The 15,009-nt window shown below is 60.2% G+C and overlaps 1 protein-coding gene across 1 annotated transcript; it reads right to left on the reverse strand.

Moving 5' to 3' along the window:
* Positions 1-252: 252 nt before the first annotated feature.
* ALOX12B (arachidonate 12-lipoxygenase, 12R type) lies at positions 253-10,687 on the reverse strand. Its single transcript, XM_045797194.1, has 15 exons — positions 10,541-10,687; positions 9,307-9,511; positions 6,701-6,782; positions 6,520-6,606; positions 6,281-6,403; positions 5,938-6,041; positions 5,447-5,619; positions 5,047-5,190; positions 3,826-4,029; positions 3,519-3,605; positions 3,082-3,251; positions 2,742-2,863; positions 938-1,038; positions 605-775; positions 253-432 (listed from the first exon to the last, which is right to left on the reverse strand). Exons 1-15 carry the CDS (start codon positions 10,685-10,687, stop codon positions 253-255), a joined length of 2,100 nt encoding a protein of 699 aa, XP_045653150.1.
* Between the last annotated feature and the right edge of the window lie 4,322 nt (positions 10,688-15,009).

Below are 15,009 nucleotides of genomic sequence, written 5' to 3' on the forward strand. Positions count from 1 at the left end.
CCTGGCCTAGATCTCCCGGGACATCGGGCCCGAGGCCTGGTGCTGCGGCCCTGAGCCTACCTGGACCCCGCAGTGGTGAACGCTGTCACCCCAGCCCGCACCCCACCGCGCCCCCAGTAAATGGCCATACGCACGCGCTGATAAACTCAGCGATGTTCGAAGTGATTTTTTTCTTTTTTTTCTTTCTTTCTTTTTTTTTGTTTTTTTTTTGCAAACAGGCGCGGGAGGGGAGAGGCGAGGCGGGGAGCCGTCCTAGATGGAAATGCTGTTCTCTATCAGCACCGGGTCCAGGTAGTAGTAGGGGATGGGGAGGCACTTGTTCCTCTGGCGGATGTTGTGCGAGATCTGCGCCAGGCGCCGCCGCAGGCTCTCCATGCTCCGCCGCGGGGCCTCCTCCACGAAGTGAATGTCGGGGAAGTGGCCCAGGGGCCGCTGCGGGCACGCAACCCAGCAGCTGCGACCCGCCACCCCCGGCCCTCCGCCTTGCCCCTGCCTCCCGCCCTGGACACCCCTCCCCCCCGCCCGTGGTCGCCCCCCCTCAGCCCTCTCCCTGCCTGTACTCGGAGTAAGCCCACCCCCGCCTGCACCCCGAGCCCCGCGGCACCTTGTCGTCGGGCTCCCGGCTGAGCGTCCAGAGCACCAACAGGGTGATGCACGTGGTCTTCACATCCGGCAACGTGTCCATGAAGGTCTCCAGAGTGGTCAGCCCCTTGGCCTGCATCGGTGGGTTCCTCATGGACGATGGGAAGTTGGGCATCCAGGCGGTATACTCCAACTGGACCGGAGGGGGGGGGCGGTAAAGGCGGGGTTCTGGGTCAGGCAGCGCCCCTGGGACTCTGGCGCCTAAACTGAGCTGGGGATTGAAGCTGGGAGCTGGGTGGAGGTCTGAGTGGGGCTGATGGCCGAGGCTGGGGCTGGGGCTGGTGAGCGCAGGTACCTGCCCTGTGTTGACAGCGGCGTGCTTGGCCGAGCAGGTGTAGATGACTATCGTGACATACCGGATCAGCTCGGGCACGGTCCGCAAGCGCTGAGGGAAGCCTGGGGGGCGGGGAAAGGCCCGGCAGCGTCAGTCCTGCCCTGGATGGCCGGCAGAGGGCGCCCACAAGCCCAGCTCCTAGCTGCCACTTCGGGGGTCACGCGCTCATTCTGCCTCCTGTGACCACAACCCCACAACCCGAACCCCCAACCCCCACCCCCACCCCACCCCGTCCACACCACAAGCCTTGGGAGGCCGCCCCAAATGGCCTTGGTCATGTCCTCCAGGGCTGCTCCAGGCACCTGCCTGAGGTGGGGCCCTCAGATCTCTATTCCAGTTCCCTTAGGGGGGCCTCTCTGGTCCCAGGACTCAGGGCAGACAAGGCTTTGGGGGAATCCCGGCTTTCCTGCCCTGAGTCAGCACAGTCCCTCATCCACCTCCCCACTAACACACACACACACACACACACACACACACACACACACACACATATTCTTTTGAGCCTCTGCACTCACGCCAGATGGATTTCTCAGTAGCCTGGCTCTGGGTCTCACACTTAACCAAGCTGCGTGCTTCTCTTTCCCATTGTCCCCAGGTTCTGATAACACATTCAAACCGGGCCCATTATCTTCCTCCCCAGACCACTCCTCCTTCCAGACCCCCAGCTCATAGCACGACACACACCATCCACCCAGTTTCAAAAGTCCCAAACCTGGGAATCGTCCTTGGCCCCTCCCTCCAAACCTACCACCAAACCCCAATCAGTCACCAAGTCCTGTCATTTCTCTCTCCCAGCCAGGTCGGGAATTCTCTGCCTTCCCACAACTGCCACCCTAGCCAGGCCCCTGTCACCCCCCTTCTGGACACCACAGCAGCTTCCGGAACTGTCTCCTGACTGTCCCGTGCAGCCCGACAGTCTCGTGTACAAATCTGATCTCCTTGCAGGCTCTCGATGGCGCCCTCTGGTGGTCAGGGTAATTCCAACCTCCTTCGCCAGGACTGCCATGGCCCCTGCTCCTGGCTTCAGCCTTAGCTTAGCCCCACAGAGAGCCTGGCCAAGTCCCACTTTCAGTGCAGATGCTCCCGGCCCGCTCTGGCTTCCCATCCAGAGCTCTTCAACCCCACCTCTAACACCTCCTGGCTAACCTCCCCATCCTGCAGGTCCCCAAATGTTAGATCTCAGCTAGATCTTACCACGCTGCTACCCCCCACTCTCCACCCACCACCCTCCTCCAGCTGATTAGGTGCCTTCCCTGGGCTCCCAGGGGCCCCCACCCACATCCCACCCACCCCACCCCAAGCAGCAGTCCTAAGATAGCATCACTGCCCCTCTACTGAGAGGACCAGCCCTGAGACTTGAGGGCAGATGCCTTCTCCTCTCTCATTCGCTTTGCCTCCTAGTACCCAGCACAGCATTCGTCACATCAGAGATGCTCATTATCTGCCGAGTGGTGCCCAAGGGGCATGGCCTCAGGATGCTCCCCGTCCTCCTGGAGCCTACCAGCTCCCTGGCCTCCAGAACGCTCTACCCTTTCCTGTTTGAGCTCATGCCCCGTTTCTCAGTCCACGAAGGCTTGTTTCCAGGGTGAAGGACTGGGAGCTCCCCAGATCTCCAGAGAGATGACCCTGCCCCACAGCCCCTGAGCTCACAATGGGCAGCCCCATTTCCTTCCCGAACCTCTCGGAGATTGGCCTCCCTCAGCCCCCAGCTAGACATCCTCCATCACCAGCCGGGAGGGCCCACCCCTTAGCCCCAGGCCCATACCTGAGCTCTCACGCCCTAGGAGGCACTCCTTAAATATCTCCTGCACCCAGGACTGCAGTTCTGGGTCACCCTCCACAGCTGCGTCACACGGGTAATAGTAGGTGATGATCTCTGTCACGTACCTGACAGGGGACAGGCCTCAGCTTGGACCCTCCCCCTCCACGGCAGGGCTTTTTCCTCCTTCCTCCCCCAGATGCCCTGGGCCTGGGGGCGGGCGTGTCCTGTAGGGGGAAGGCGGCCTCAGACCCAAGCCGGGTCCTGTCCTTAAAGCCTGCCCAGACCTGCTCCCACATCCCAGGGCGTCCGCCCTGCGTCCCGCCCCCTGCCGGCCCGGCCTCACCTCTCCAGCGCATCCCACACTGCCAGGGAGTCATCACGGTAGTAATATCCCGGCAGGTCCTGGACCCCGCGCTCCACGAAGTCATTGGGGAGGTAGAGGCTGTCGTAGGTGGTCTCCGACAGAGCCCGCACCATCACCTCAGCAAAGCCTTCCAGGCCCAGGGACATGCCCTGTTCGGGAGGAGGCAGCCGTTGAGGCCGGCAGGGTCCCCCAGGGTCCCCCCTCTGAGGATCCCCCCTGCCTTGCACACAGCCTCGTGTGTGCTCCTCCAGCCCGCCCCATGAGCTCCCACACTCCGGGCCAACACGCCTTCCACCGGTCCTCGCCCGCCGTTCCCCCTCGCGATCCGAAGGCAAGCGGGAAATCCTGCTTTTAGTCGAAGGGCAAAGGCTGGAAGGGCAGCAGATGTCTTGCTGGGGTCGGGGCAGAGGTCTTACCCTGGCAGACAGCCCCCCCTCATTGAGGAGGAGGGCCCGCCCGATGCTGTTAATCTGGATGGTGTACCGGGTGTGGGGGACGAGGAGCTGCGGGAGGAAGCAAGGACAAGGACAAGGACACAGTTCGCCCCAAAGGACCTCAGCATCCCCCTGTCTTGTGCAGCACCAGACCCTCTTGCTTTGGGAAGTCCCCACCCCAAACCATCTCTTGTGGGTCCCCAGCTGCCTCCCCAAGTCTACCTGGAGACCCCCCCAAGCGCTGAGTGAGCCAGCTGCCTTTCTGGGGCCCCTGGAGCCCAGCCCATACCTTGTACAGGGGGTGGCACATGGGTAGCTGCCTCATCATGGCCAGGCAGAAGGCCTCCGCAATGAGGTGCGTCTCCAGCAGGTGGGAGATGGCCTCGTGGCAGTAGAACTCCGCGTAGCGCACCCACGTCTTGGCCAGCAGCCAGTCCCACTCAGAGTCACTGGGCAGGAAGATGGGGCAGTCGGGCCCGGGGGTCTGGCTGAGCTGGGGATAGGGAAGGAGGGAGAGTTAGGTGAGGGCAGACACACACACACACACACACACACACACACACACACACACGGCTCCCACTGCAAGAAGGAGGCAGAGAAGAGCCTGAGGAGGGAAATACGCCACTCTGTTATAGTCTAGGCCCTCTGGTCCCCTGAGCACACCAGGGCCCTTCCTCCCTCCTCACATTTGCTCTTGCTGCCCCCTCTGCCTGTAGTCCCTTCCCCCCTCCCTCTCTACGTGGCAGCTCCCATTCATTCAAGAAGAGCCTGCAAGTTGCCTCCTCTGAGAAACCTTCCTTATTTCAACCCCACGGCCGCCCCATTCAGCTGTACAAGTTGTGCACTGCACAAGGGTACCCAGCCCCCTGACTCAAAGGGAGTTACTTAATTCTAGTTGGGGCTTGGCTGATCCCCACCCCACCCCCGCCCCAGAGAGATGCCTTTTTCTAATTTGGACAAAACTCTGGTGGAGACCTCCGGGAACATAGCACCGCAGTCCCCTTTCCTCAGGCTAAGGCAGGTTAGCTCAGTATTTCCAGCAGAGGTCTAGCCCACAGCAGGTGTTGGTTTAACAAGTAAATGAAGGAATGGACTCAAAGAGACAAGCTCGAGCGACCAAGCACATTCCCATTTGGTCACCTCTGCACATACGCACAGGCTATGCACACTCTCCACACAGGCGTTTGCACACAAGCACAGCCACGGGACCCAAGTTCACGCATGGGCAGACAGGCGGGCAGGGGCCAGACAGAGATGTGCATACGTAGGGACAAGCAGGGACTCAGTCCAAGGCTCACCACAGGCCACACACAGAGATAGGAACATGCATAAACATATATGTGTTCTCAGATGCACACACAGGGACCACACGCCCACGAAAATGAGCACCTGCCCACACGTGCGTGCACACACTCGCACACACACACACACACACACACACACACACACACAGAGGCTTTCGCGTCCGCAACATGCTCACGCGGCAGCCCCAGGCCTGCATCCCAGGCACCTGGATGGCGATGGGCATCATGTTCCCTTCCGGGCCAAAGTGCAGCAGGCAGAGCGGGGCGCAGTGATGCTGCTTCCTTCCGTTGAGCTCAATGGTGGGGATGCCTTCCAAGATGCGGTAGTCGGCCAGGTAAATGTTCCCCTTCTGGAAGGGAGCCGCAATGGGAGGGCAGGTAGGCACCAACACGGGGCACCTGAGAGCCACGCCTTGGATGCAGAGTGCCCTGGTCCCCCCAGGTGCAGAGGTTGGCTAAGGACCCGAGTGGGGTTGCCCTGGTCCCCCAGGTGCAGCGGCCGGTGAGACTCTGGGGACAGCAAAGGTGGGAGTGGAGAGACAGGGACGCCAGGGAGGCAGGGAGGGAGGCTGGGAGGCCAGGGATCTCCACCGGATCAGGCCTCACCTCCAGCTCCGCTTGCAGGCACGTCCCCTCGCCCAGGAACGGGGCCACCATGTCATCTGTCACAGGGAACTTGTCCGGGATCCGCGTGCAGCGGCGGAGCAGGCCTGGGTTGATGCCATTGAGGTACTGGTACCCAAAGAAGCTGTCCTCTGCCCAGTGCTCGGCCACGTACTCTGGGTGGGGGACCGTGCGGGCGTCACAACGCGGCCGGGTCCCCCTGAGGCGCGGGACAGAGGAAGACCTCGGACACCCGAGAAGCCCGGCCCCCGCCCCCGCCCCCGCCTCCCCTTGAACGGCTGGCGGCGCCCAGGGTGGCATTCTCCACGAAGCCGCCAGAGGGCGCGCCCGCCCAGCCGGCCATTCGGGCGTGGGGTGGCCCCGCTCCTCCCATCCCGCAGCCCCGACGAGGTGTCCCGCCTTTGGCCCGCATCCGCAGCTCCCCCGAGCAGAGACCACGAGCTCCCCGGGCTCGCTTCGCGTTGCCCCCATACCGGAGACGATAGACTTGTTGGCGGGGAAGATTTTCTTGATGTCCTTCAGCCTCTTCCATGATTGCTTGCAGTCCACCAGGCCTCGGAGTTTGAAGCCCAGCGCCCTAGGGGACGGGGTTCGAGGGGGAGGCGTTCAGACGGGCAGCCCTCCCTGGTCCGGCCCTTGGGTCTCCGGCCCCACGGCTCCAGGTCCTTCTGCGTCCGGGGGTCTGGGGGCCACCTGCCGGGGTCCCTAGGCCAGCCCCCTCTGCCTGCCGGGCCTTTGTGAGCTCTGGGGCTGCCTTGGAGGCGACCGTGCAGCAGCGGAGACTGGGGGGGGCGCCCCTCCCTCGCGCACACTCACATGGGCCCCAGGCGGAAGAAGAAGGAGGCGGTCTTGATGAAGGAGAAGCGGAGGTTTGAGTTCAGGAACTTGGTGGCCTTAATGTTGATGAGAATTGGGAAGCCGGGGATATAGCCGTTCCACCTGTAGGAAGGAGTGCAGGGCTGGGGCCGGGCACCTGGGTTCCCGGGCACAGGGAGGGAAGGTAGAGCCCAGGGGTCAGCCAGGGGAGGGGCCCCAGGGCAGCCTCAGGTCCTCACTCAGGCCGGTTGGGGTTTCTCCGGACGGGAGGGCGGTAACTGGGGATATGCACGTAGTTGGGCAGGCCTGGAACGAAGACCCTCCAGCTGCAAAGAGAAGGGAGTCGGTGGGCCCTGGTGACAGAAGGCCAAGCCATCACCGCCCCCTGGCCTCCCGCAGCCCCTGCTGCCATCCGCTCACTGGTAGAAGTCCTGCTTGGCTCTGATCTCCTCCTGTCGGTGCTCCAAAAGGATCGGGAGTGTGTCCTCTGCTGCTGTCTTTCCTGCAGGGAGACCACAGAGGAGGCTCAAGGTCTGATCCCAGCCCTGCCTGCCCCTGACCGCTTCGAGGATCAGAATTCAGCTTCTAGATTGGCTCTGCGGGCCCACAGACAAGGATGAGGAAGGCTTACCCTGGGGGGGTGGGGCGTGTGTCTTCCCAAAAACTCAGAGAGAAGGATCAGAGACCACCCTCCTCCCCCTCGCTCTACCCCTGGAGTTGGGCTTGCTGCTGGAAGGGAGTCCCTCTTCTGGACCCACTAAGACATTAATGAAGGACAGTTACGTAGCCCTTACTAGGCACCAGGCACTGTCTAAACACTCTCCTATATGTATAAATAGATAGAGATAGAGATTTTATTGATTTATGTGAGAGAGAGCACACAGGGAGAGGGAGAAGCAGACTACCCGCTGAGCAGGGAGCACGATGAGAGGCTCAATTCCAGGACCCTGAGATCATGACCTGAGCCGAAGGCAGACGCTTCACCGGCTGAGCCCCCAGGCGCCCCCACTCTGGATAGCGACACCATCCTGTCTCCACAATTCCAAAAGCCAGAAGACTCTAGAAATCAACTTTGTTTTTTTCACAAGTTAGGCACAAATTCCTTGGTCGGCCGAACGACGTGTGAATGAAATATGTAGATATAGATATATACATATATATTCTAAATGAAATCTGAATTTTTTTTAAGATTTATTTATTTATGAGCGAGAGTGTGTGCGTGGAGGGAGGAGCAGAGGGCTAGAGAGAATCTCAGACTCCCGGCTCAGCAGGGAGCCTGACCTGGGGCTCCATCCCAGCACCCTGAGATCATGACCTGAGCCGAAACCAAGAGTCGGACACTTAACCGACTGTGCCACCCAGGTGCCCCTGAAATCTGAATTTCAAGACACCCCGACCCCAAAAATTTCAGCTAAGGGACCATACCGTTGTGCTGGTTTTACAAGGAGAAAACAGCCAATGTTAACACAGAAAGCATGAGCTGGGATTTGAACCGACACAGTCTGCTTCTGACCACTCACCCCCCAGCCACCAACCACCGCCAAGAGTTGTTAAGCCTTTTTACACTCCTTTTAGAGGCGATGTCCCTGGATTCTCGCACCAACCCTATAAAGTAGGCTCTGCTGTTAGCCCCATTGTACAGAGGAGAACACTGAGGCTTAGAATTCAGAAGTAGACCCAGACGTCCAGCTAGTAAGTGGTGGAGCTGAGATCCATGCCCAGGCCTGTCTCTGTCCAGCGTCCTGCCTGGCGGCCCCAGGCTGCCACATACCTATCACCACAGGCCCATCACCCTCCCTTGAGGCCCCCTTCGCCACCTCTCCTTCTTCCACCTGCCTCAGCTCCCGTTGTGTTCCTGGTGAACAGTGCCCCCTGGTGTTGTGCAACCCCGGGGACCCAGCTAGGCTTCATCCCTTGGGTGGGGGCCGGACTCCTTCCAGGGCCCGGCAGGTGACGCAAGCCGCCTGGCCTGCTACTGCCCCACCCAGCGCCATTCCTGCACGGCGCCCGGCCTCGTCCTGCCCTTCCCCTGCTTCCCAGCTGCTCAGGCCTGTCCCTGTGGGAAGATGCTCCGCATCCCAGGAATGGTGGCGGGGAAGGACTCTCCCTTTGGCCTCCCCACCCTCTGCCCCTGCCTCTTTCCCCAGCTCAGGCTCTGTTTCCCTGCTCCCAGGAAATGAGAGGGGGAACAGGGTGGTCAGCTGCTGGACGGACAGATCTCCAACCCCCCTCTCCTCCTGTCCACCTTTAGGGAGGCTGACAGAGGCTGGGGGGGTGGAGGCAAGGGGACAATAGAGGGCAAGCCTGCACTCCCCATGTAGCAGCCAAGCCCACCAGACAAGGGCTGTGGCAGGGGTGGGCACGAGGAGCTGAGACTCCCAGTCTCTCTTACAGGGGAGCAACCACGTGACTGGGAAACTAGCCGGCAGCCTTGACCAGGCACTAGGGAACCCCCGGTCAATCTACGATGACCAGGCCCTCCTACTGGGCTGTGATGGAGCCTAACTGGGTGAAGGGGGCCTTTGGGAGCAGCAGTGAGTCCTGTTCGAGAAGTAAGGGGTCCCGTCGGGGTAGCACGGAGGCCTTCGGAGAAATAGAACATCCCATCCGTCTGAAAGCTGCCCCGTCGGAGATCCCATTGGCTCTTCCGATAAGGCAGCTTGGGGAACTGCCGGGCTCACAGGGCTTCTTAACAGAACAGGCAGCAGTGGGGATGGTGGGGCGTCCTGTCGGAGCGACAAGACATCCAGCCGTGTCCCTGGGAGTCAGGGGCAGGACTGCAGGGGAGCTAGTGGACAGCATGCTTGCCTTCGGCCAAGACCCAGGATCCTGAGATCCTGAGGGTGGCCCCAAGCTGCCGCCTTCTGTGTCCCCGCAGGGCGCAGCCCTGATCGGGGCCCTGCAGCACCATGCCTGAGACGCTGTGTGCGGGTGGCAGGCGGTCCCAGGAGTCCCTGCGGAGACGGGCCCAGTACCCGACAGCCGGGTGGGAGCCTGGCGTCAGGGGTGGGGTGCTGAGGGCTTGCCTGTAGCCTCCCTGAGGGCCAGGGTCTCGTAGCCGTCCATCCACTGGTAGGCGGGGAAGTGGTAGATGCGGCCATCGGGTGCACAGATCTGCACGTAGTTGCAGTACCAGGAGTTCTTGGGGAGGAAGGAGTAGCGCTCCTTGTGCAGGCGGATGATGACGAGCTCCCCCAGGTCCTGCGGGCACCGGACGGTGTACTCGTCCACCTGGGCAGGCGCGGGGCTGGGTGAGTGGCAGGACTCCCACCGATTGGCCCTCAGCCAGGCCGTGCTCCTCCCTGGGCTGGGGTGACCCCATCACGGGGCTCTCCTCCCCCACTCCCACGGGGCTGTCACCTGCTGGGCCCATCGACCCAGGGCTGCAGCACTCTCTACCTCCATTCCCGGCCACCCTCCCCAGGTCCCATCCTCCCACCCCGTCCTGGGTCCCCTGAGGCTGCGGGAGCCATGCACCCCTCCAGGGGCTGGGCTACGCAGAGGTCCAAGTGGGGGCCAGACCTCCTGCCATCTTAGAGTGGGCAGAGGCGGTCCAGCCAGCCCCCTCGTCTCCTACTTCTCAGTGAAGACGTGGAGATACAGAAATGGCCATGTAGACAGAGGGACCTACTAAGATGGCATAGCAGCAGGTGGCTGGACCGGACTCAGAATTGGGGCTGAGGCACCAGCGGGTGCCTTCCCTCATGGAGCAGGCAGGGCCCGCTGGACAGGCTGGTCCGATGCCATTTCCAATCACAGATAATCCAATGTGCTTTTAAGCCAGTTATGAAGCAACCTAACTTAGGAAGAGTGAGGATGGGAGGGAGAGGGATGAGGGAGGGGGAGAGGAAATGGGCAGGAATGAGGGAGAGGGAGAGGCTGAAAGATGAGGGATGTGGGTGAGTGATGAGAGACAGAGAGGGGAGGTGAGGAAGGGCAGGGAAAGATGAGAAATGAGCACAAAGGGGTGAGAGGGGACAGGGCAGGGATGAGGCAGGATGGCCCAGAGAGCAGGGACCACGGGGAGCCAGGTCTGGGGGGAGGGCATCCAAAGCCATCCTGGGAGCCCACAGCTTTCAGAGCTCCGCCGGAGTGCCCATCTCTCCCTGCCCGCTGTCTCCCTCCCCTGCAGACCCCCATCCCTCCTCGTGCTCCCGGACACACACACTCACGCACAGCACTCACACTCACTGTCACACACCACACTCACATACAGCACTCTCACACTCCACACACACTCGCACACGTGCACCTACTCACCGCCCCAGTTGCAAAGTCTCTCCCAAAATGGTTCAGCAGCTGCTTATGGCTCTGTCCTTGGGTCCCCACAATGGTCAGCGAGATGGAGTCCATCGTTCCCGACAAGAGGTCAGTACCCGTGGCCACCTTGACTTTGTAGGCGGCCATGGCTGCTCTTCAGGAGGCAGGAGGGGGGCTCAGGTCCAGGCAGCGTGGGGGGGCCGCACTGGGACCCCGGCCAGGCAGGGGAAGCAGACACAGGGAGACGGGGACGGGGCCAGCCTCCCGAGAGACAGAGGTGAGGCAGGGACGTCTGGCCCAGGGGCAGCCCGGAGCCTGGAGAAGCTGCTGCCCTCAATGGGCAGGCCGGAGCCGGGCAGGCTGGGGCGGGGCGACGTCGGGCGGGGAGCCGCGTCCCGGCCACGGGCCTCCAGTAGCCGGCAGGGAGGAACGGCAGACAGGGCGCTGGGCTGGCTTCTGACAGGGCGGCTGGGACATGCCTTGGATGAAGGAGGCTTCAGGGTGGGGGAGCCAGTCCAGCCTGAGTCCGGGCCCCAGGGAAGTGGGGGGACAGGGCTGGGCGGGGCCCCCAGATCATTATCAGCCTAATAAGCGCCTTCCTTCTGCCCGCCCCGAGCAGATCCAGGGGCAGCGGGTCACCTCCCCCCCAGTGGGTGGGGGCCAGCGGACGGGACACAGCACAAACTCTCTGTCCGGCTGGCCCATCCTCCTGCCCCAGGGCCCAGAGCCCTTGAGAGGACGAGTAGTGGACGCCGAGACTGAGCTCGGGATGCGAGGGCTCCAAGAGGCTCCAGGGAGAGGGAATCAGGGAGGGAGAGAGGGTGTCTGTCCCCTCCTGCAAGGCCAGGATCAGCTGAGCTGAGGGACAGGGGTCCATGCAAGACGAGACGACAATTGCGGTGAAACTGGGGGCACGATAAATAAGCGAAGGGATGGACATGCACTTTGTGGTAAAACCCTAACAGAATTCTACCCAAGAATTTTTAAAAAGAATAAAAGAAAAAAAAAGCCCCAACCACGATGTGGACGATGTGGACGAATCTTGCACAGATGGTACTGAATGAAAGAAGCCAGACGGAAAACAGTACGTGCTTTATCATTCCACCCATTCGAAGTTCGGGAACAGACAACACTAGGCAGTGCTTACATGTCAGAGAAGCCGGTAGCTCCGCGATGAGGGGCTGAGAGCGCCTGCGAGGGGGGAGCCGCGTGGGGAGCTAGAACCTTCTGTATCTTGGTCTGGGTGATACAGAGGAACTTGATGCATTTTACTAGCTGATATCCCCCCATTTTATAAAGTACTCGTCCTCACCCCACCCCCTGAAAAAACAATGAAGCTCTAGGAAGAGGGTTGGGATCAAGGTTGGGTTCCAGTACAGCTGGGTTTGTCCGGAACCAAACCATCCGTTCCTTCCTGCCTTCATCCCTTCAGGAGATGTTCGTGGAGCACAGCTGTTTCAGGCTCTGTTCTAGGCACCGCGGATGCGGAGAAGAAACGAAATCCTCACAGAGCTTCCTGAAGGTGGGAGAGAAGGAAACAACCGTTCTGTGTGGTAGCGTTTGGATATTACGTGCTCTGCAGAAAATCTGGAGTGGGAAGGGAGTTGGGACTAGGGGCTCGTTTCCAGCAGAATCACAGAAGTGGGAGCCACGAGGACTGGCTGGGACCAGGGCCCCAGGATAAAGCTGACTTCACGAAGGTGTCGGGATCGCGGGTAGATTAGGGGAGAGGGTTAGAGTTCGAGTCTCAGGGACCCACTCGGCTCAAACTTGCCCTCTTTGCTTCTGCTCCCAGGGGCAGCTCCTGCCAACTAGGAAGTGCCGGCTCAGGCTCCCTCTGAGGTGTCACCCTTCTGTCACCATTGAGGGAAGGTCACACAATGCCCGGGGCCAAGTTAGGGCCAAAGAGGGCTGGGATTCTGAGATGAAGAATCCAGTAGGTTCTGGATTGGGTGAGGAATGGGATGAGGTTGTGGTTCAGGCTGAGCTTAGGGATAGGGCTGTGGTCAGAGGTAGGGAGTGAAATGACCTTTCGAAGACCCAAAGTGCTCCTGCCACCCTCACCCCATCCAACCCCAGCTCAGGCCTGGCAGTGGCTCCTTCTGACCCTCTGGATAGTGACGTCATCCATTCACGTAGCTCCCACGGCCTGTCTCCTAGGCCTTGTCCCAAAGCAAATCACCACCCTTCCTCCTGGAGCTTATCTTCTAGTAGAGGAAACAGACAATACAGCCTACAAATGAAGTAAATAAAATATTATGTTAGTGATCAACTACTGAAGAGAATCAGGGAAGGAAATTATAAAGCATAAGGGAGCAAACTTTAGATAGAGAGGGGTCAGGGAAGTGCCCATTGACAGGGGGACTTTTGAATAAAGGCATGAAGGAAGTGAGGTCAATCCCCTTCCAACCACAGGACCTTTGCACATGTTGTCCCACTCTACCTCTAGGACCTGGTTAAGTTTCCTCCTCCTTCTGATCTTAACTTGATAAGGGCTTCATCAAGGAAGGCCAAATCTCACTATTAATGGCTCTCACGGCCCTGCAGCTGACATCTCTGATGCCCATCTTCCCTGCTAGATTCGACTGTCCATCATTTGGCTGGGTTTTCTCCCCATCTCCCAGCACAGTATCTGGCACATGGGAGACCCTTGAAACATGATTCTTTTTTTTTTTTTTAAGATTTTATTTATGTATATATTTGAGAGGGAGAGAGCACAAGCAGAGGGAAAGGGAGAAGCAGGCTCCCTGCTGAGCAGGGAGCCCGATGTGGGACTCGATCCCAGGACCCCTGAGCCAAAGGCAGATGCCTAACCAAGTGAGCCACCCAGGCATCCCATTGAAACATGATTCTTAATGGATGGGTGGGCTGGTGTGATGAGGACGAGGCAAGGCGAGTGCTGGGAAGGGCATCAGGGATGGGGCTGGATTAGGGGAGCCGTTGGAGAGGAGAGCTAGATTGGGTAAGCACGAGGCTGGGGGGGGGGGCGGGATGGTGTCGATGTGGGGGAGAGGAATGGGTTAAGGGGATGGGGGCAGGATGGGGGAGAAGGCTCGAGGTAGTCATGCCTGTGTATGACTGTGGGTGACTGGCAGGGCTGTCTCATCTGCGTGGCCCAGTGCTGCCCTGGGCTGAGGACAGGAGCTGTCAGGCAGGTCAGGCCTGCCCTCCTGGGCTCTGCTCAGCCACCCAGATGACTCTTGGGGGATGCTAGGAGCCCGATGGTGCAAATTTGCATCACACGATGCAAATTCCATGCAAAGTCTCCCAGCCTCCTACCTTGTAGCCACTCCCCTTTCCTCGAGACTGTGCCCCCAGGGGGCTGCTAATCTCGGTGCAGAGCTGGGTGGGATGGCTTGGGGATTGAGGCTCAGGGATTTGGGAAGTGGCATTTTTAGGCCCCTCTGGGACACAGAGTCCTGGGCAGTGGAGGTGACAGACCCTTCCTGAACCTTCTAATCAGGTGGTAAAATCACATAGTTGGGGGTGTGGGGAGGAGGCAGGGGGCCTGCAAGGTCAAGCAAAGGGGGAATCTAGGGGAGCAGGGCAGGGAACTGATGGTGTAGAAGTGTTTGGGTGTCACCCCAAATGGCGGGGATCTACCTCCATCCCCCAAAAGCTGCCTCCTCAGATCAAAACCCACAATCAATAAGTCTCTTTTCAGCCAATCCGTTTGTCCCCCAAAAAAGCAGGAGTGGTGGCTCTGGGTTTGATCAGGGCAAGAGTCTGGAGTGGGAATTAGGTCCCTGAAGGACACGGATGGAGACGAGGACCACGGGGATGTGAACGTGGCTGGGGACATGGATGGGACTAGGCACGAGAATGAAGATGGGGCGCTCCCCACTTGCGGGCCAAACATGGATGCGTGCCTCTGGGTAGGTGCTCACTGGGCTGAAAAACTGGTTCTCCTGGACCAGGGGTGGACCAGAGAGCAGGGGAGGTCCCTGGGAAGGATGCGAGCTCGCTGGGTTAGCTCGCAATGGCCACCCACACAGGAAGCTGAGTCCTCGCTGCTGGGGCACCCCCTGCTTGCCCCACCCCAAGCCCTGCAAGGCGGAGAGCAACCCCTGGGGCCCCACCCACCCCCAGGACACAGAAAAAAAAATCAAATGGGGTCACTCTCCTGCTTAAAACTCGTCAGACCTTAACACGGTGTTGCCCTTAGAATCAAATCCAAGGACGCCCTGTGCACGTCAAGACTGTGCGTGACCATCTTCCATCCACCCCTCGGTCACCTTATCCCAGCAACTCTGGCCCCCTCTCTGTTCCTCGAACACATGGTCTGTAACACTTGCTCCCCGCCAGCCACCCCTGCGCCTCCCCACCACGTTGTTGCAAGTGGTTTGTTCTGATCCCTGTCTCGACTGGCTGGCAACTCCTCCACGTGGCCTTCCCTGACCACCAGACCTCACGTCACCCCACCCCCAGTCCTGCTAATACACCGCCCTGTTGCATCTCCCTGCCCCACC

Source organism: Ursus americanus, chromosome 14, assembly GCF_024610735.1.
Source record: "Ursus americanus isolate L20-20 chromosome 14, mUrsAme1.1.p, whole genome shotgun sequence".
NCBI classification, from domain to species: domain Eukaryota; kingdom Metazoa; phylum Chordata; class Mammalia; order Carnivora; family Ursidae; genus Ursus; species Ursus americanus.